Here is a 21,395-nt window from a genome sequence, read left to right on the forward strand (position 1 = left end):
CATGACTATTCCCATGGTAGCCACAACCATCACACGGTAGCCACGACCATCCCCTTGGTAGCCATGACCATCCCCTTGGTAGCCACAACCACCCCTACAGTAGCCACAACCACCCCCATGGTAGCCACAACCATCCCCTTGGTAGCCACGACCATCCCCATGGTAGCCATGACCATCCAATGGTAGCCACAACCATCCCCACGGTAGTCGTGACCATCCCCATAGCAGCCATGACTATTCCCATGGTAGCCACAACCATTCCCACGGTAGCCAAAACCACCCCTACAGTAGCCACGACCATCCCATGGTAGCCACAACCACCCCCATGGTAGCCATGACCATCTCCATGGTAGCCACGACCATCCCACGGTAGTCACAACCACCCCTACAGTAGCCATGACTATTCCCACAGTAGCCACAACCACCCCCATGGTAGCCACGACCATCTCTACAGTAGCCACAACCATCCCCATGGTAGCCACGACCACTCCCAGGGTAGCCACGACCATCCCCATGGTAACCACAACCATTCCCACAGTAGCCACAACCACACCCATGGTAGCCACGACCATCCCCTTGGTAGCCATGACCATTTCTATGGTAGCCATGACCATCCCTATGGTAGCCACGACCATTCCCACGGTAGCCACGCCCACCCCCACGGTAGCCACGCCCCCCCCGCGGTAGCCAACCCCTGACTCCCACCCCCCCCTCCCCCGGTGGCCAGCGCGGAGCCGGGTGCGGTAGCCAAGGAAGGATCCGGGGTTTATTCGCTGCGGTTAAACAAGTGCCCGAGCCCGGGGGGGGAGGGGAGGGGCTGGGGGGGGGAGGGGGGAATCCCCGGGGGGACACCCCGGGGTGGGGGAGGGGAGAGAGAGAGGGGGAGGGGGGGAACCCCGCCCCCACCCCCCCCCGCCCCGCCCCGCCCGGGATAAATTCATATTTATATAATTTCATATTTATAATCGCAGTGGTCCTCGCCCCCCCACCGCCCACCCCCCCCCCAACAAAAAAACAAAAAAAACACAAAAATCCGCCCCGCCCCCAGCTGGGGGGCGCTGCCCCTCCCCCCCTGCCCCGTTTTTGGGGTGCGGTGGTGGCGGTGGGGGGGGGAGGGGCCCCCCCCCGGCCCCCCCTCAGTCGTCGATGCAGATCACCTCCCCCCCCCGCGGCTCCTTCTTCTCCAGCGCCTCGGGCTCGCGCTCCCGCTTCACCAGCACCGGGGGGCCGTTGGCGGCTGGGGAGGGGGGAAAGGGGGGGTCAGGGAACCCCAAAAAATCCCCACCCCAAAAAATCCCCCACCCAGAAAAACCCCACCCTAAAAAACCCCACCCGAAAAATCCCCACCCCAAAAAATCCCCACCGTAAAAAACCCCACCCCAAAAAATTCCCCACCCAGAAAAACCTCACCCCAAAAATCTCCACCCCAAAAATCCCCACCCATGGGAACCCTTCACCAGCACCGGGGGGCCGTTGGCGGCTGGGGAGGGGGAAAGGGGGGTCAGGGAACCCCAAAAAATCCCCCACCCAAAAAAAACCCCACCCTAAAAAACCCCACCCCAAAAATCCCCACCCATGGGAACCCCTCCCCCCCCCCCCGCTTCACCAGCACCGGGGGGCCGTTGGCGGCTGGGGAGGGGGAAAAGGGGGGGGTCAGGGAACCCCAAAAAATCCCTCACCCAAAAAAAACCCCACCCTAAAAAAACCCCACCCAAAAAAACCTCACCCCAAAAATCCCCACCCCAAAAATCCCCACCCATGGGAACCCTTCACCAGCACCGGGGGGCCGTTGGCGGCTGGGGAGGGGGAAAAGGGGGGGTCAGGGAACCCCAAAAAATCCCCCACCCAAAAAACCCCACCCAATGGGAACCCCGCCAGAGACACCCCCAAAAACCCCCCCAGGGACCCCCCCCGTCCCCTATTTTGGGGCCCCCCCATGTCCCCATTTCTGGGATCCCCCCCGTCCCCTCTTTTGAGGTCCCCCCGTGTCCCCTATTTTGGGATCCCCCCCCCGTGTCCCCATTTTGGGTCCCCCCGTGTCCCCTATTTTGGGGTCCCCCCATGTCCCCATTTCTGGCCCCCCCTCCATGTCCCCATTTTTGGGATCCCCCCCCCGTGTCCCCATTTCTGGGATCCCCCTCTGTCCCCGGTTCGGGGTTCCCCTCTGTCCCCGTTTCGGGGTTCCCTTGTGTCCCCATTTCTGGGTCCCCCCCCATTTCCCCTATTTTGGGGCCCCCCCGTGTCCCCGTTTTGGTGTCCCCCCCGTGTCCCCCCGTGTCCCTCACCGGAGATGAAGGACCCCGGTGGCATCTGGCTGTAGTTGGCGCCCCCGGGGGGGGGCAGGGCTCCGGCCGGGGGGGTCCCGAAGGCGCCCCCGTAGCTCGGGGGGGTGGCGTAGGGCCCCGGAGGGAAGGTCTGGGGACAAGGGGACACGGCTGTCACCTCCCGGTGCCACCAGGGAGCAGCGGTGTCCCCAGGGTGTCCCCAAGGACAGCACTGTCCCCAGGGTGTCCCCATGGCAGTCAGGGATGTCCCCACGGTGCTGAGGGACATCTCCAGGTCAGGGTGGCAATGTCCCTAGGGCAGGGTGACAATGACAACAACAATGTCCCCCGGACAAGGTGACAATGCCAAAGTCCCCATTGTCCCCAGGGTGACTCACGGGTGGGGGGTGGCTCTCGGTGCCCTTGCTGGCCATGGCACTCAGGATGCCATGGAGACAATGACAGGGTGACAATGACAGGGTGACAAGGTGACAGTGGCAGGGTGACAATGACAGGGTGACAGGGTGACAGGGTGACAGACTCACGGGCGGGGGGTGGCTCTCGGTGCCCTTGCTGGCCATGGCTCAGGATGCCATGGTGACAATGGCAGGGTGACAATGGCAGGGTGACATGGTGACAATGACAGGGCGACAATGACAGGGTGACAAGGTGGCAGGGTGACAGGGTTTGGGTGACTCACGGGCGGGGTGTTGCTCTCGGTGCCCTTGCTGGCCAGCCGGCTCAGGATGCCATGGTGGCAATGACAAGGTGACAGGGTGACAATGCCATGGCGACAATGACAGGGTGACAATGGCAGGGTGACAATGACAGGGTGACAATGACAGGGTGACAAGGTGACAGGGTGACAGGGTTTGGGTGACTCACGGGCGGGGTGTTGCTCTCGGTGCCCTTGCTGGCCAGCTGGCTCAGGATGCCATGGTGACAATGGCAGGGTGACAATGACAGGGTGACAATGACAGGGTGACAAGGTGACAGGGTGACAGGGTTTGGGTGACTCACGGGCGGGGTGTTGCTCTCGGTGCCCTTGCTGGCCATGGCTCAGGATGCCATGGTGACAATGACAGGGTGACAATGGCAGGGTGACATGGTGACAATGACAGGGTGACAGACTCACGGGCGGGGGGTGGCTCTCGGTGCCCTTGCTGGCCATGGCTCAGGATGCCATGGTGGCAATGACAGGGTGACAAGGTGACAGGGTGACAGGGTTTGGGTGACTCACGGGCGGGGGGTGGCTCTCGGTGCCCTTGCTGGCCATGGCTCAGGATGCCATGGTGGCAATGCCATGGTGACAATGACAGGGTGACAATGACAGGGTGACAAGGTGACAGGGTGACAGGGTGACAGACTCACGGGCGGGGGGTGGCTCTCGGTGCCCTTGCTGGCCAGCCGGCTCAGGATGCTGCGCTCCGACATCTGCAGGCGCGCGGCGATGGGCGGGATGCGCGACAGCGTCGCCGGCAGCCGCGTCACGTCGGCCTTCATGTCGCTCAGCAGCTCCTCCAGCTGGTTCAGCACTGCTCCGGGGGCACGGGAGACAAAAACAGGGCGGGGGGCGCCCGTCAGCGCCGGGGGGGCCGCCCCCACCCACTCACAGCTTACTCACAGCTTACTCACAGCTTACTCACAGCTTACTCATAGGTTACTCACAGGGTGTGGGGAGAGGGGTGGGTGGGAGATACTCACGTGAGAGCAGGGGGGTGGGGAGAGGAAGAGCTGGGAGTTACTCAGGGGATACTCAGCGCCTACTCAGGGGTGAGGGGGAGGGGGTGCATGCTCGGGGGGAGGGGCTCTGAGTAGGCTGGGAGTACTGGGGGTGCTCTGGAGTTACTCAGGGTTTACTCCTGACTTACTCTGGCTGTACTCTGCAGTTACTCTGGGTTTACTCCTGACTTACTCCAGGTGTGCTCTGGAGTTACTCTGGGTTTACTCCTGACTTGCTCTGGGTGTACTCTGGAGTTACTCTGGGTTTACTCCTGACTTACTCCAGGTGTGCTCTGGAGTTACTCTGGGTTTACTCCTGACTTACTCCAGGTGTGCTCTGCAGTTACTCTGGGTTTACTCCTGACTTGCTCTGGGTGTACTCTTCAGTTACTCTGGGTTTACTCCTGACTTACTCCAGGTGTGCTCTGCAGTTACTCTGGCCTTACTCCTGACTTGCTCCGGGTGCCCCTTGCCCACACTGGAGATACTCCACCTGTGCTCTTTACTCTGAGTATCTCCTCCAGGTACTCCAGAGATACTCCAGGGTTACTCTTTACACTCTGGGGATACTCCTCAGCTGCCCCAGAGATACTCCAGGGTTACTCCTGCCTTACTGCAGGCCTGCACACACAGGGTTACTCCGTGGCTACTCCGTGGCTACACCTTGAGGTGACTCCAGGTGTTCTCTGCCTTTACTCCAGGTCTGCTCTGGACTTACTCCAGGGATACTCCAGACTTACTCCCTGTGCATTCTCCAGCGCTACTCTGGGTGTAACCACTGGAGGCACCGGGGCTACTCCGGGTTTACTCCTCAGTCCCCTGGGCCTGCTCCTCATACTCTGGGTTTAACCCTTGGCCACAGTAAAGCTACTCCTGGGATACACCAGGGATACTCCACAGCCACACCAGGGCTACTCGGGGCATCCTCATCCTTTACTCTGGGGTTACTCCTGCCATGGGCCCCAGGGCCTCGGTTACTCAGGGGATACTCCGGGTTTTAAACACCCTGCGGATACTCCTTGCTTACTCTAGGGATACTCCTGGCTTTAAATACACCAGGGATACTCTGGGCTTACTCAGCTCATCCCCTGAGTCCTCTGGGCTTTACTCATTAATTGCACCAGAGATACTCCAGGCTTACACCGGGGTGCTCCAGCGCTACTCCAGCCTTACTCCCGGCATGCACCGCGCGGATACTCCGGGGATACTCCGCAGAAACACCCCCGGGGGTGAGGAGGGAGGGAGGGAGGGAGGGAAAGAGCAGGGGAGGGAGGCTCAAGACGTAAACTACTCCAGAGATACACACAGGACGGCACGTTACAGCTTTACACCACAGCTACTCAGCGGAACCCCCGTCAGCACCAAGCCACAACCCGCAAACCCTTCAAAACACTCCCTCCTTACTCAGAGCTTACTCAGAGTTTACGCAGAGCTTACTCAGAGTTTACTCACAGCTTACTCAGAGTTTACTCACAGCTTACTCAGCGTTTACTCAGCACTATTCAGAGTTTACTCAGAGTTTACTCGGAGCTTACTCAGAGCTTACTCAGCGCTTAGCGTTTACTCAGCACTATTCAGAGTTTACTCAGAGGTCACACGGAGCTTACTCAGAGCTTAGCGCTTACTCACAGCTTACTCATAGTTTACTCAGCGCTTACTCACAGCTTACTCAGCGTTTACTCAGCACTATTCAGAGTTTACTCACAGCTGACTCAGCGTTTACTCACAGCTTACAGTTTACTCAGAGCGTAGCGCTTACTCACAGCTTACTCATCGTTTACTCATCGTTTACTCAGCGCTTACTCACAGCTTACTCAGCGTTTACTCAGCACTATTCAGAGTTTACTCGGAGCTTACTCAGAGCTTACTCAGCGTTTACTCAGAGCTTACTCAGCACTATTCAGAGTTTACTCACAGCTTACTCAGAGTTTACTCACAGCTTACAGCTTACTCAGAGTTCACTCGGAGCTTACTCAGAGCTTAGCGCTTACTCACAGCTTACTCATAGTTTACTCAGCACTTACAGCTTACTCAGCGTTTACTCAGCACTATTCAGCGTTTACTCAGAGTTTACTTGGAGCTTACTCAGAGCTATTCAGAGTTTACTCACAGCTTACTCAGAGTTTACTCACAGCTTACTCAGAGTTCACTCAGAGCTTACTCAGAGCTTAGCGCTTACTCACAGCTTACTCATAGTTTACGCAGCGCTTACTCACAGCTTACTCAGCATTTACTCAGCGCTAGTCAGAGTTTACTCAGCGTTTACTTGGAGCTTACTCAGCGTTTACTCAGAGCTTAGCGCTATTCAGAGTTTACTCAGCGTTTACTCAGAGTTTACTCACAGCTTACAGCTTACTCAGAGTTTACTCGGAGCTTACTCAGAGCTTACTCAGCGTTTACTCAGAGCTTACTCAGCGCTATTCAGAGTTTACTCACAGCTTACTCAGTGTTTACTCACAGCTTACAGCTTACTCAGAGTTCACTCGGAGCTTACTCAGAGCTTAGCGCTTACTCATAGTTTACTCAGCGCTTACAGCTTAGCGTTTACTCAGCACTATTCAGAGTTTACTCAGCGTTTACTCAGAGCTTACTCAGCGTTTACTCAGAGCTTACTCAGCGCTATTCAGAGTTTACTCACAGCTTACTCAGACTTCACTCGGAGCTTACTCAGAGCTTAGCGCTTACAGCTTACTCAGAGTTTACTCAGCACTATTCAGCGTTTACTCAGAGTTCACTTGGAGCTTACTCAGAGCTTAGCGCTTACTCACAGCTTACTCACAGCTTACTCAGAGCTTGCTCAGAGCTTACTCCGCCTTTACTCACACCCCAAAACCCCCTTTCCCCGGCCTCCCCCGCCCAGCCCAGGAAGCGCACGCAGAGCAAGGATACACCGGGAGGCGGCGGTTGGGAGCAGAACCCCTCTTTAATGGTTGCAGCACGCGTACAGAGGGCGCCGCGGCGGCGGCGGCGGCTACACCGGGCGGCTACACCGGGCGGCCGCGCCGGGCGCGCCGGCCCTGCCGCCTCTTACCCTTGTGCAGCACCGCGTTGGCCGGCTTGTTGCCCGCCAGCGACTCCTTGGACAAGTGCTGGTGGCTCTCGGCCAGGCACTCGACCTCGGCGAAGCGCGTGTTGAGGGCCATGGCGGGGTGGCTGGGGTCCTGCGTCATGTTCAGGTAGGCGGCGCGGCGCAGCTGCTCCTCGATCACCAGCGCCTGCTCCAGCAGCTGCGGGGACGGGCAGGGGGGACAGGGGGGTCAGGGGGGGGAGCTGAGGGGTTGGGGACAGCTCTGGAGGGTGTTGGTGGGTTCAGATTTGAATAAAACCAACAGCTGGAGGGTCCGGGTGTTGGTGGGTCTAACCCTGGTCTCACTCAAAAGCTGGAGGGTGCGGGTGTTGGTGGGTTCAGATTTGAGTAAACCCAACAGCTGGAGGGTGCGGGTGTTGGTGGGTTCAGATTTGAATAAACCCAACAGCTGGAGTGCCCAGGTGTTGGTGGGTTCAGATTTCAATAAATCCAACAGCTGGAGGGTGCGGGTGTTGGTGGGTAAAGATTGGAGTAAACCCAACAGCTGGAGGGCCCAGGTGTTGGTGGGTTCAGATTTGAATAAACCCAACAGCTGGAGGGTGCGGGTGTTGGTGGGTTCAGATTTGAGTGACCCCAACAGCTGGAGGGTGTGGGTGTTGGTGGGTTCAGATTTGAGTGACCCCAACAGCTGGAGGGTGTGGGTGTTGGTGGGTTCAGATTGGAATAAACCCAACAGCTGGAGGGTGTGGGTGTTGGTGGGTTCAGATTTGAGTGACCCCAACAGCTGGAGGGTGCAGGTGTTGGTGGGTTCAGATTTGAATAAACCCAACAGCTGGAGGGTGCAGGTGTTGGTGGGTTCAGATTTGAGTGACCCCAACAGCTGGAGGGTGCAGGTGTTGGCGGGTACAACCCAGGTGTCACCTAAAGCCCGGAGGGTCCAGGTGTTGCTGGGTCTAACCCTGGTCTCACTCAAAAGCTGGAGGGTGCGGGTGTTGGTGGGTTCAGATTGGAGTAAACCCAACAGCTGGAGGGTGTGGGTGTTGGTGGGTTCAGATTTGAATAAACCCAACAGCTGGAGGGTGCAGGTGTTGGTGGGTACAGATTTGAATAAACCCAACAGCTGGAGAGCCCAGGTGTTGGTGGGTACAACCCAGGTGTCACCTAAAGCCAAGAGGGTCCAGGTGTTGGTGGGTTCAGGTTTGAATAAACCCAACAGCTGGAGGGTGCGGGTGTTGGTGGGTTCAGATTTGAATAAACCCAACAGCTGGAGGGTGCGGGTGTTGGTGGGTTCAGATTTGAGTGACCCCAACAGCTGGAGGGTGTGGGTGTTGCTGCACCCTCTGTTGCTGGGTCTAACCCTGGTCTCACTCAAAATCTGGAGGATCCAGGTGTTTGTAGGTTCACATTTGAATAAACCCAACAGCTGGAGGGCCCAGGTGTTGGTGGGTACAACCCAGGTGTCACCTAAAGCCCGGAGGGTCCAGGTGTTGGTGGGTTCAGATTTGAATAAACCCAACAGCTGGAGGGTGCGGGTGTTGGTGGGTTCAGATTTGAGTGACCCCAACAGCTGGAGGGTGCGGGTGTTGGTGGGTTCAGATTTGAGTGACCCCAACAGCTGGAGGGTGCGGGTGTTGGTGGGTTCAGGTTTGAGTGACCCCAACAGCTGGAGAGTGCAGGTGTTGGTGGGTTCAGGTTTGAGTGACCCCAACAGCTGGAGGGTGCGGGTGTTGCTGGGTCTAACCCTGGTCTCACTCAAAATCTGGACGGTCCAGGTGTTGGTAGGTTCAGGTGTGAGTGAACCGAACATCTGGGTGATCCAGGTGTTTGTGGGTCCAGCCCTGACCTCATCAACATCTGGATGACACAGATGTCCAGATGTGCAGCCCTGCTCTCACCCAACACCTGGACAGTCCAGATGTGACCTCACCCAACACCTGGAGCCCCCACCCAGGTGTCCGAGCTCCCCTGGCCTCCTTCCCGCTCATCCCACGCCAGCGTGACCCTCGTGCCACCCTCATTGTCACCCTCACTGTCATCCCAGTGTCACCCCGATGCCACCCTTGTTGTCACCCCGGTGTCACCCTTGTTGTCACCCTCATTGTCACTCCAGTGCCACCCTCGTTGTCCCCCTGGTGTCACCCTCCTGCCATCCTTGTCACCCCTGTGCCACCCTCATTGTCACCCAGTTGTACCCCCTTGTCATCTTCATTGTCACCCTGTTGTCACCCTCGTTGTCACTCCAGTGCCACCCTCGTTGTCACCCTGGTGCCACCCTCATTGTCTCCCCATTGTCCCCCCCACCCAGGTCACCCTCATTGTCACCCTCACTGTCACCCCGGTGCCACCCCCGTTGTCACTCCAGTGCCCCCCTCATTGTCACTCTGGTGCCACCCCCGTTGTCACTCCAGTGCCCCCCTCATTGTCACTCTGGTGCCACCCTCGTTGTGACTCCAGTGTCACCCCGGTGCCACCCCCGTTGTCACTCCAGTGCCCCCCTCATTGTCACTCTGGTGCCACCCTTGTTGTCACTCCAGTGTCACTCCGGTGCCACCCCCGTTGTCACTCCAGTGCCCCCCTCATTGTCACTCTGGTGCCACCCTCGTTGTGACTCCAGTGTCACCCCGGTGCCACCCCCGTTGTCACTCCAGTGCCCCCCTCATTGTCACTCCAGTGCCACCCTCGTTGTCACTCCAGTGTCACTCCGGTGCCACCCTCGTTGTCACTCCAGTGCCCCCCTCATTGTCACTCTGGTGCCACCCTCGTTGTCACTCCAGTGCCCCCCTCATTGTCACTCTGGTGCCACCCTCACTGTCACCCCAGTGCCACCCCCGCTGTCCCCTTGTCCCCGGCGCTGACCTTGAAGCGGCGCGCCAGGAATTTGTTCTTCATCTCCAGGAAGTTCCCCTTGGAGGCCTCGCCCTTGAAGGGCTCGTTGATCACCCCGAAGGCGCCGTCGTTCTGGATGTCGGTCCAGCGCGCGTAGCCGTGGCTGAGGGCTAAGGACTGTCACTGTCACCGTGTCACCGTGTCACACTGTCACTGTGTCTCACCGTGTCACTGCACCATCACACCACCCCGGCCCCAGCATCCCCATATCCAGCGCCCATGGCTGAGGGCTAAGGACTGTCACTGTCACCGTGTCACTGTGTCACCGTGTCACACTGTCACTGCACCATCACACCACCCCGTCCCCAACACCCCCACATCCAGCACGTGCAGCCGTGGCTGAGGGCTAAGGACTGTCACTGCCACCGTGTCACCGTGTCACCCTGTCACTGTGTCACCCTGTCACACTGTCACTGTGTCATCCTGTCACACTGTCACTGCATCATCACACCACCCTGTCCCCAACACCCCCACATCCAGCACGTGCAGCCGTGGCTGAGGGCTAAGGACTGTCACTGTCACGGTGTCACTGTGTCACACTGTCACTGTGTCACACTGTCACACCGTCACTGTGTCACCATGTCACCCTGTCACTGCACATCACATCATCCAAACCCACAGGGACACCCCAAACCCCACAGGGACCCCCAGAACCCCCGAGGATACAGCACGATGCTGGCCAGCAGTGCCAGTGCCACCCACACCGTGCTGTCACTGTCCCCAGTCCTGGGGACACCCCAAACCCCACGGGGACACCCCAAACCCCCACAGGGACACCCCAAACCCCCACGGGGACACCCCAAATCCCATGGGGACACCCCAAACCCCCACAGTGACACCCAAACCCCACGGGGACACCCCAAACCCCGACAGGGACAGCCCAAACCCTGACAGGGACACCCCAAACCCCAAAGGGACGGGGACACCCCAAACCCCCACAGTGACACCCCAAACCCCACGGGAACACCCCAAACCCCCCCGAGGATACAGCACGATGCCGGCCAGCAGCCAGGTGCCAGTGCCACCCTCACCGTGCTGTCACTGTCCCCAGTCCCGGGGACACCCCAAACCCCCAGAGGGACACCCCAAGCCCCACGGGGACACCCCAAACCCCCCGGGAACACCCCGAGGATACAGCACGATGCCGGCCAGCAGCCAGTAGTCGTGGCGCCGGTGCCAGATCTCGTTGAGCTTCCCCGAGGAGATGGCGGCGCGCTCCTCGTTCTGCCACAGCGTGTGCAGCTCTGGGGGAGGGGGGGCGGTGTCAGGGGGAACCCCCAGGGTGTCCCCTGAGTGTCCCCTGGTGTCCTTCAGTAGCCCCTCAGTATCCCCTCAGTGTCCCCTCACTGTCTCTTGGTGCCCCCTGAGTGTCCCCCAGTGTTCCCTTGGTGTCCCCAGGTGTCCTCTCGGTATCTCCGGTGTCCCCTGCTGTAGCCAGTGTTCCTCAGTGTCCCCAGGTGTCCCCCAGTGTCCCCTCAGTGTCCCCAGGTGTCCCCTCAGTGTCCCCAGGTGTCCCTCAGTTTCCCCAGTGTCCCCATGTCCCCAGTGTCCCTGCTGTCCCTCAGTGTCCCCAATGTCCCCTCAGTGTCCCACAGTGTCCCTGCTGTCCCTCAGTATCCCCATGTCCCCAGTGTCCCCGTCCCTCACCGGTGAAGCCGCCGTCGGCGATGTTGAACATGAACCGCCCTGCTGTTCCCCAGTGTCCCCAGTGTCCCCTCAGTGTCCCTGCTGTCCCTCAGTGTCCCCATGTCCCCTCAGTGTCCCCAGTGTCCCCGTCCCTCACCGGTGAAGCCGCCGTCGGCGATGTTGAACATGAACCGCCCTGCTGTTCCCCAGTGTCCCCAGTGTCCCTGCTGTCCCACAGTGTCCCAATGTCCCCTCAGTGTCCCCACTGTCCCTCAGTGTCCCCGCTGTCCCTGCTGTCGCACAATGTCCCCAGTGTCCCCAGTGTCCCCGTGTCCCTCACCGGTGAAGCCGCCGTCGGCGATGTTGAACATGAACCGCGGTTTCTCCGTCCGCTCGTCCCGGCGCCCGTTGGGCCGAGGGTCCGGCCGGGGCTCCTTCTCAGCCCTGGGCTCCTCTGGGGGGACAGAGACAGGTTGGGGGGACAGGGACACGTTTGGGGGACAGGGACACATTTAGTGGGGACAGGGACAGGTTTAGGGGGGACAGGGACACGTTTGGGGGGACAGGGACACGTTTGGGGGGACAGGGACAATTAGGGGGGACAGGGACAGGTTTGGGGGACAGGGACACAATTGGGGGGGACAGGGACAGGTTTGGGGGGACAGGGACATGTTTGGGGGGACAGGGACAGGTTTGGGGGACAGGGACACGTTTGGGGGGACAGGGACAGGTTTGGGGGGACAGGGACATGTTTGGGGGGACAGGGACAGGTTTAGGGGGGACAGGGACACGTTTGGGGGGACAGGGACACGTTTAGGGGGGACAGGGACAATTGGGGGGACAGGGACAGGTTTAGGGGGGACAGGGACAGGTTGGGGGGACAGGGACACGTTTGGGGGGACCGGGACACGTTTAGGGGGGACACGGACACAATTGGGGGGGACAGGGACACGTTTAGGGGGACAGGGACAGGTTTGGGGGACAGGGACACGTTTGGGGGGACAGGGACACGTTTGAGGGGGCACAGGGACACATTTGGGGGGGGACAGGGACAGGTTTGGAGGAACAGAGACACGATTGGGGGGACATGGACACGTTTGAGCCTCCTAGAACACCCCCAGCCCCCCCAAATCACCCCCAGCCCCCCAAATCACCCCCAGCCCCCCCACACAGCCCAGCACCTCTCTTGGGGTCGGGGTCCCCCGGGCGCTCCTTGGGCTCCTCCTCCGGGGTTTTCTCGTCCCCTTTGTCCCCCCCCGGGCCCCTCTCGGCCTCGGCACCTGCGGGGGGACGGGGTCAGGGATTGGGGGGTGGGTTTGGGGTCAGGGATTGGGGTCAGGGATTGGGGTCAGGGATTGGGGGGTGGGTTTGGGGTCAGGGATTGGGGGGTGGGTTTGGGGGGTGGGTTTGGGGTCAGGGATTGGGGTCAGGGATTGGGGGGTGGGTTTGGGGTCAGGGATTGGGGGTCAGGGATTGGGGGGTGGGTTTGGGGTCAGGGATTGGGGTCAGGGATTGGGGGTGGGTTTGGGGTCAGGGATTTGCTGTTCCCAGGATTTGGGGTCCCCAAGATTTGGGGTTCTCAGCATTTGGTGTTCCCAGGATTTGGGGTTCTGGGATTTGAGGTCCCCAAGATTTGGTGTTCCCAGGATTTGGGTTCCCAGCATTTGGGTTCCCAGCATTTGGGGTTCCCAGGATTTGATGTTCCCAGGATTTGGGGTTCCCAGGATTTGGTGTTCCCAGGATTTGGGGTTCCCAGGATTTGGGGTCCCCAGGATTTGGTGTTCCCAGGATTTGGGGTTCCCAGGATTTGGGGTTCCCAGTATCTGCTGTTCCCAGGATGTAGGGTTTATGGATTTGGTGTTCCCAGGGTTTGGGGTCCCCAGGATTTGGTGTTCCCAGGATTTGGTGTTCCCAGGATTTGGGGTTCCCAGGATTTGGTGTTCCCAGGATTTGGTGTTCCCAGGATTTGGGGTTCCCAGGATTTGGGTTCCCAGGATTTGGGGTTCCCAGGATTTGATGTTCCCAGGATTTGGGGTCCCCAGGATTTGGTGTTCTCAGGATTTGGAGTTCCCAGGATTTGGTGTTCCCAGGATTTGGAGTTCCCAGGATTTGGGGTTCCCAGGATTTGGGGTCCCCAGGATTTGGTGTTCCCAGGATTTGGGGTTCCCAGGATTTGGGTTCCCAGGATTTGGGGTTCCCAGGATTTGGAGTTCCCAGGATTTGGGGTCCCAGGATTTGGTGTTCCCAGGGTTTGGGGTCCCCAGGATTTGGAGTTCCCAGGATTTGGAGTTCCCAGGATTTGGGGTTCCCAGGATTTGGTGTTCTCAGGATTTGGGGTTCCCAGGATTTGGGGTCCCCAGGATTTGGGGTCCCCAGGATTTGGAGTTCCCAGGATTTGGGGTTCCCAGGATTTGGTGTTCCCAGGATTTGGAGTTCCCAGGATTTAGGGTTTACGAATTTGGGGTTCCCAGTATCTGCTGTTCCCAGGATTTGGGGTTTATGGATTTGGTGTTCCCAGGATTTGGTGTTCCCAGGATTTGGGGTCCCCAGGATTTGGAGTTCCCAGGATTTGGGGTCCCAGGATTTGGTGTTCCCAGGATTTAGAGTCCCCAGGATTTGGTGTTCCCAGGATTTGGAGTTCCCAGGATTTGGAGTTCCCAGGATTTGGTGTTCCCAGGATTTGGGTTCCCAGTATCTGCTGTTCCCAGGATTTGGGGTTTATGGATTTGGTGTTCCCAGGATTTGGAGTTCCCAGGATTTGGGGTCCCCAGGATTTGGGGTCTCACCTGGCCGCTCCTCACGGGCCGGGGCTCCTTCGCTCTCGGGGTCCCTGTGGCCGGGCCCCTCCTCCTCGTCCCCTTTTCGGGGCCCCTCGGCCTCGCTGCCATCGCCCGGGGACGGTGGCACCTCGGGGACAGCAGGCTGTGGGGACAGGGACAGGGTGTCACCCCGGGGTAACATCAGGACATCACCCCGTCTGTGAGGGTGACACTGAGGGGGGGACACAGGGACAGGGACAGGGTGTCACCCCAGGGTGACATCGGAACATCACCCCCTCTGTGAGGGTGACACTGAGTAGGGGACATGGGGACAGGGACAGGGTGTCACCCTGGGGTGACATCGGGACATCACCCCCTCTGTGAGGGTGACACTGAGGGGGGGACACAGGGACAGGGACAGGGTGTCACCCTGGGGTGACATCGGGACATCACCCCCTCTGTGAGGGTGACACTGAGGGGGGGACATGGGGACAGGGTGTCACCCTGGGGTGACATCAGGACATCACCCCCTCTGTGAGGGTGACACTGAGTGGGGGACATGGGGACAGGGTGTCACCCCAGGGTGACATTGAGACATCACCCCCTCTGTGAGGGTGACACTGAGCAGGGGGACATGGGGACAGGGAGGAGGATGGAGAGTGAGGACAGAGGGGACAGGGACAGGGACAGGGACAGGGTTGGGGACAGTGAGGGCACAAGGATGGGGACAGGCAGGACAGGACTGGGGACAAACAGGTGACGTGATGGGGACAACCAGGACGGGAGGGGACGTGATAGGGACAGGGCTGGGGACAGAGAGGACACAGCAGGGGACAGGGCTGGGACGGAACTGGGGACAAGGGGAACATGACTGGGGACAGGCTTGGGGACAGGGACAGCAGTGTCACTCACATCTGTGTCCATCTTCTCGGGGCCTTTGGGCTCCTTCTCGTCCCGGGTGTCACCGTCCTCCCTGTCTGGGGGTGGCCCTGGCCCGTCCCCGCGCTCGCTGGGCGCCGGCGTGGCTGGGGACAGGGGACAGCAGGACATCTGTCACCACCCTGTCCCACGGCCCCTGTCCCTGTCCCCACCCCATCTTCTGGACCCTCCCTCTGTCCCCATGTCCCCCCTGTCCTTCTGTCCCCATCCCATGTCCCTGTGTCCTCACCTTGCTGTCCCCTCCTCCATCCTGTCCCTGTCCCCATCCTCTGTCCCCTGTCCCTTTGTCCCAATTTCATCCCTTTGTCCCCATCCTGTCCCCCTCTGTCCCCATCCTGTCCCCTTTCCCCATTCCCATCTCCTGTGTCCCCCCTGCATTCCCATCTTGTCCCCACATCCTGTCCCCACCTGTCCCTCTGTCCCAACCCCCTGTCCCTATCCTGTCTCCTTTCCCCATTCCCATCCCATGTCCCCATCCCGTGTCCCCAGCCCTGTCCCCATATCCCCATGCCCCCTGTCCCCGTGTCCCCAGCCCTGTCCCCATAACCCCATGTCCCCTGTCCCCATGTCCCCATATCCCCAAGGCCCCAGCCCTGTCCCCATGTCCCTGGCTGTGTCCCCAGCCCTGTCCCCATATCCCCATCCCATGTCCCCAACCCTGTCCCCATGTCCCTGTCCTGTGTCCCCAGCACTATCCCCACATTCCCCCCTGGTGTCCCCATGTCCCCAGCCCTATCTCCATGTCCCCATCCCGTGTCCCCAGCCCTATCCCCATGTCCCTGGCTGTGTCCCCAGTCCTGTCCCCACGTTCCCCCTGGTGTCCCCATGTCCCCAGCCCTGTCCCCATCCCATATCCCCCCGGTGCCCCGTGTCCCCAGCCCTGTCCCTGTGTCCCCAGCCCTGTCCCCACGCTCCCCCTGGTGTCCCCAGCCCATCCCCATGTCCCTGGCTGTGTCCCCAGCCCTATCCCCATGTCCCCATCCCGTGTCCCCATCCCGTGTCCCCAGCCCTATCCCCAGCCCTATCCCCATGTCCCCATCCCGTGTCCCCAGCCCTGTCCTCATCCATGTCAGCAGCCATGTCCCCATATCTCCATGTCCCCAGCCCTGTCCCCGTGTCCCCAGCCCTGTACCCATCCCGTGTCCCCAGCCCTGTCCCCATCCTGTGTCCCCCTGGTGTCCCCATGTCCCCAGCCCTGTCCCTGTGTCCCCAGCCCTGTCCCCATCCTGTGTCCCCCCGGTATCCCCAGCCCTGTCCCCATCCCGTGTCCCCCCCACAGTGTCCCCAGCCCTGTCCCCCTATCCCGTGTCCCCCCGGTGTCCCCATGTCCTCAGCCCTGTCCCCATCCCATGTCCCCAGCCCTGTCCCCATCCCGTGTCCCCCCGGTGTCCCCAGCCCTGTCCCCATCCCTGGCTGTGTCCCCCCCGTGTCCCCCTGGTGTCCCCGGTGTCCGGTACCGGGCGTGGGGGGCTCGGGGCTGGGGGGGCCGCTCTGCTCGGGGCTGGGGGGGCCGGTCTTGGCGGGGGAGGAGGCGCGGGACGAGCGCTTGGAGTCGGCGCTGGGCTCGGGGGCCAGCTCGGGCAGGGACCAGCGCCCGTTGATGTGCTCGAACTCCTGCACCTGGGGAGTGGAAAAACGGGTCAGGGGACCCCAAAAACCCCAAAAACCGACCCCAGAAACCCCAAAACCGACCCTAAAAACCCCCAAAACCCCCCCAGAGAGCCCAGCTCTGGCAGGGACCAGCGCCCGTTGATGTGCTCGAACTCCTGCACCTGGGGAGCGGAAAAACGGGTCAGGGGACCCCAAAAACCGACCCCAAAAACCCCAAAAACAAACCCCAAAAACCCCAAAAACCGACCCCAAAACCCCCAAAACCCCCCCAGAGAGCCCAGCTCGGGCAGGGACCAGCGCCCGTTGATGTGCTCGAACTCCTGCACCTGGGGAGGGCAAAAGGGTCAAAAACAACCCCAAAAACCCCAAAAACCGACCCCAAAAACCCCAAAAAGTCACCCCAAAACCCCAAAAAAGCCACCCCAAAAACCGACCCTAAAACCCCAAAATACCCCCACAGGGCCCAGCTGATGTGCTCCAACTCCAGGGACACACTCCTGGCTGTCCCCAGGTGTCCTGGGGAGGTCCCCAGGTGATCAGGCTGTCCCCTAGGTGTGTCCCCAGGCGCCCTGGGGATGTCCCCAGGTGTGCCCCAGGTGTGTCCCCACGTGCTCAGGGTGTCTCCAGGTGTGTCCCCAGGTGCTCAGGGTGTCTCCAGGGGTGTCCCTGGCTGTCCCCAGGTGTGTCCCCAGGTGCTCAGGGTGTCTCCAGGGGTGTCCCTGGCTGTCCCCAGGTGTGCCCCAGGTGCCCAGGGTGTCTCCAGGGGTGTCCCTGGCTGTCCCCAGGTGATCAGGTTGTCTCCTAGGTGTGTCCCCAGGTGCCCTGTGAATGTCCCTAGGTGTCCCCACACTTGTCCCCAGGTGTTCAGGATGTCCCTAGGTGTCCCCAGCGGTGTCCCTGGCTGTCCCCAGGCGTGTCCCCAGGTGTCCCCAGGTACCTTTTTCTTGACGAGGGACATGACCCCGATGCGGGTCAGCACCTGCTGCCGGGACAGCCCCTCCCGGGGGACGCCGTCCGCGAAGGTCTCGGAGCCGTCGGCGCCCGGCTCGCACAGGTGGCGCATGAACAGGGACACGTAGGCCCTGGGGACAGCGCTCAGGGCCACCACCCGCTGCCGCCCGCTGCCACTGCCACCCGCTGCCACTGCCACCCGCTGCCACCCGCTGCCACCACCCGCTGCCACTGCCACCCGCTGCCACCCGCTGCCACCCACTGCCACCACCCGCTGCCACTGCCACCCGCTGCCACCCGCTGCCACCCACTGCCACCACCCGCTGCCACTGCCACCCACTGCCACTGCCACCCACTGCCACCACCTGCTGCCACTGCCACCCGCTGCCACCACCCGCTGCCACCACCCGCTGCCACCCGCTGCCACTGCCACCACGCTGCCACTGCCACTGCCACTGCCACCCACTGCCACCACCCGCTGCCACTGCCACCCACTGCCACCCGCTGCCACCCGCTGCCACTGCCACCACCCGCTGCCACCACCCGCTGCCACCCGCTGCCACTGCCACTGCCCGCTGACCCGCTGCCACTGCCACCACCCACTGCCACCCGCCACCCGCTGCCACCACCCCCTGCCACTGCCACCACCCGCTGCCACCACCTGCTGCCAACCGCTGCCACTGCCACCACCCGCTGCCGCTGCCACTGGCACCCGCTGCCACCACCCGCTGCCACCCGCTGCCACTGCCACTGCCACCCACTGCCACCCCCCCCTGCCACCACCCGCTGCCGCCCGCTGCCACTGCCACCCGCTGCCACCCACTGCCACCACCCGCTGCCACCCGCTGCCACTGCCACCACCTGCTGCCACTGCCACTGCCACCACCCGCTGCCACTGCCACCACCTGCTGCCACTGCCACCACCTGCTGCCACTGCCACTGCCACCACCCGCTGCCGCTGCCACCCGCTGCCACCCACTGCCACCACCCCCTGCCACTGCCACCCGCTGCCATCCACTGCCACCACCTGCTGCCACCCACTGAAACCACCCGCTGCCACCACGCCCTGCCACCACCCACTGCCACCCACTGCCACTGCCACTGCCACCACCCGCTGCCACTGCCACCACCCGCTGCCACCAATCCCTGCCACTGCCACTACCCGCTGCCACCAATCCCTGCCACTGCCACCAACCACTGCCACCAACCCGCTGCCACCACCCACTGCCACTGCCACTGCCACCACCTGCTGCCACCCACTGCCACCACCCACTGCCACCAACCCCTGCCACTGCCACCACCCACTGCCACTGCCACCAACCACTGCCACCACCCGCTGCCACCACCCGCTGCCACTGCCACCGACTGCCACCACCCACTGCCACCACCCGCTGCCACTGCCACCACCCACTGCCACTGCCACTGCCACCCACTGCCACCACCCGCTGCCACCACCCACTGCCACCACCCACTGCCACCCGCTGCCACTGCCACCAACCACTGCCACCACTCGCTGCCACTGCCACCACCCACTGCCACTGCCCGGCCCCACGGTCCTTGTCCCCACAGATCCTGTCCCCAGGGTCCCTTGTCCCCATGGATGCTGTCCCTAAAGTCTCAGGGTCCCTTGTCACCATGGATTCTGTCCCCAGGAACAAGGTCCCCAATGTCCCCAGTGTCCCTGATGTCCCAATGTCCCCCAGTGTCCCCAATGTCCCCAATTCCCCCAGTGTCCCCACCGTCCCTGATGTCCTCAAATCCCCCACTGTCCCCACTGTCCCTGATGTCCCCACTGTCCCCCAGTGTGCCCAATGTCCCCCCACCATCCCTGATGTCCCCAGTGTCCCCAATGTCCCTGATGTCCCCACTGTCCCTGATGTCCCCAGTGTCCCCAGTGTACCTGATGTCCCCCACTGTCCCCAATGTCCCCAGTGTCCCTTATGTCCCCTACTGTCCCCGATGTCCCCACTGTCCCCAATGTCCCCCAATGTCCCCAGTGTCCCCAGTGTCCCCCAGTATCCCCAGTGTCCCTGATGTCCCCAGTGTCCCCAGTGTCCCCGGTGTCCCCGCGCCATCAGCCCGTCCCCTCGTCACGGCGCCCTTGGGGCTGTGCCGGTCACGGCAGGGAGCTGCCACCGCTCTGGCGCCCCCTGGGCCAGACCCGGCCCCCCGAGGGGACACGGGGACATCGGGGGTGGCTTTGTGTCGGGCTGAGGGGGACACGGCCTCGTCCGGCCCCCAGGAACACCGACAGGGACAGCGCTCGGCTGAGTAAGGGCTCATCACGTGGCACGGGGACATTGGGGACACTGGGGACACTGGGGGACAGTGGGGATATTGGGGACATTGGGGGCACTGGGGGACATTGGGAGGATTTGGGACATGGGGGACATTGGGGGGATTGGGGACACTGGGGGACATTGGGGACATTGGGGACATTGGGGGACATCGGGGATATCGGACACCAGGGGACACAGACATGAGAGGACACCAGGGGACAACGGAGGGCACAGGGACACACAGGAAGATGAGAGGACAAAGGGACAACAAGGACACGGGGACAAAAGGACACAGAGGACACACAGACACCTCAGTACCCTGCCACCACCTGTCCCCAGTGCCACCACCTGTCCTTGATGCCACCACCCGTCCCCAGTGCCACTGCCTGGTGTCAACTCTTATCCCTGGTGCCACTCTCTGTCCCCAGTGCCACCACTTGCCCCTGATGCCACCAACTTCTCCTTAATGTCACTGCCAGTCCTCGATGCCACCACCTGTCTGTGGTACCCCTGTCCCTCCCTGGTGCCACCGCTCCTCCCCTTTGTCCCCAGCTGTCCCCAGTGCCACCACCTGTCCTCGATGCCACCACCTGTCCCCAGTGCCACTGCCTGGTGTCAACTCTTATCCCTGGTGCCACCACCTGTCCCCAGTGCCACTGCCTGGTGTCAACTCTTATCCCCAGTGCCACCACCTGTCCTCGATGCCACCACCTGTCCTTGATGCCACCACCTGTCTGTGTTACCCCCACCCCTCCCCAGTGCCACCGCTCCTCCCCTCTGTCCCCAGCTGTCCACCACCTGTCCCCAGTGCCACCACTTGCCCCTGATGCCACCACTTCTCCTCAACGTCACTGCCAGTCCTCGATGCCACCACCTGTGTTACCCCTGTCCCTCCCTGGTGCCACCGCTCCTCCCTGCTGTCCCCTCTGTCCCCAGCTGTCCCCGCTGTCCCCAGTGCCACTGCCTGGTGTCAACTCTTATCCCTGGTGCCACCACCTGTCCCCAGTGCCACTGCCTGGTGTCAACTCTTATCCCCAGTGCCACCACCTGTCCTCGATGCCACCACCTGTCCCCAGTGCCACTGCCTGGTGTCAACTCTTATCCCCAGTGCCACCACCTGTCTGTGTTACCCCCATCCCTTCCTGGTGCCACCGCTCCTCCCCGCTGTCCCCAGCTGTCCCCTCTGTCCCCAGCTGTCCCCAGCTGTCCCCTCTGTCCCCTCTGCCCCCAGCTGTCCCCAGCTGTCCCCAGCTGTCCCCGCTGTCCCCAGCTGTCCCCTCTGTCCCCAGCTGTCCCCAGCTGTCCCCTCTGTCCCCTCTGCCCCCAGCTG

The 21,395-nt window shown here is 61.5% G+C and overlaps 1 protein-coding gene across 1 annotated transcript in view; it reads right to left on the reverse strand.

Moving 5' to 3' along the window:
• Positions 1–1,047: 1,047 nt before the first annotated feature.
• Positions 1,048–21,395, reverse strand: part of LOC130259395 (chromodomain-helicase-DNA-binding protein 3-like) — a 24,187-nt gene continuing 3,839 nt past the window's right edge. The window contains exons 5-16 of the mRNA XM_056503652.1: positions 17,773–18,047; positions 16,682–16,844; positions 15,198–15,310; positions 14,313–14,448; positions 12,708–12,806; positions 11,867–11,980; positions 11,036–11,144; positions 9,871–10,003; positions 7,018–7,213; positions 3,636–3,799; positions 2,286–2,415; positions 1,048–1,237 (exon numbers count right to left, since the gene is read on the reverse strand). Of these exons, the coding sequence (XP_056359627.1) occupies positions 1,137–1,237; positions 2,286–2,415; positions 3,636–3,799; positions 7,018–7,213; positions 9,871–10,003; positions 11,036–11,144; positions 11,867–11,980; positions 12,708–12,806; positions 14,313–14,448; positions 15,198–15,310; positions 16,682–16,844; positions 17,773–18,047 (1,733 nt within the window). The 3' untranslated portion in view covers positions 1,048–1,136. The remainder of the gene's footprint in view (positions 1,238–2,285; positions 2,416–3,635; positions 3,800–7,017; positions 7,214–9,870; positions 10,004–11,035; positions 11,145–11,866; positions 11,981–12,707; positions 12,807–14,312; positions 14,449–15,197; positions 15,311–16,681; positions 16,845–17,772; positions 18,048–21,395) is intronic.

The sequence above is a fragment of the Oenanthe melanoleuca genome, chromosome 14 (genome assembly GCF_029582105.1).
Source record: "Oenanthe melanoleuca isolate GR-GAL-2019-014 chromosome 14, OMel1.0, whole genome shotgun sequence".
Classification (NCBI taxonomy): Eukaryota; Metazoa; Chordata; class Aves; order Passeriformes; family Muscicapidae; genus Oenanthe; species Oenanthe melanoleuca.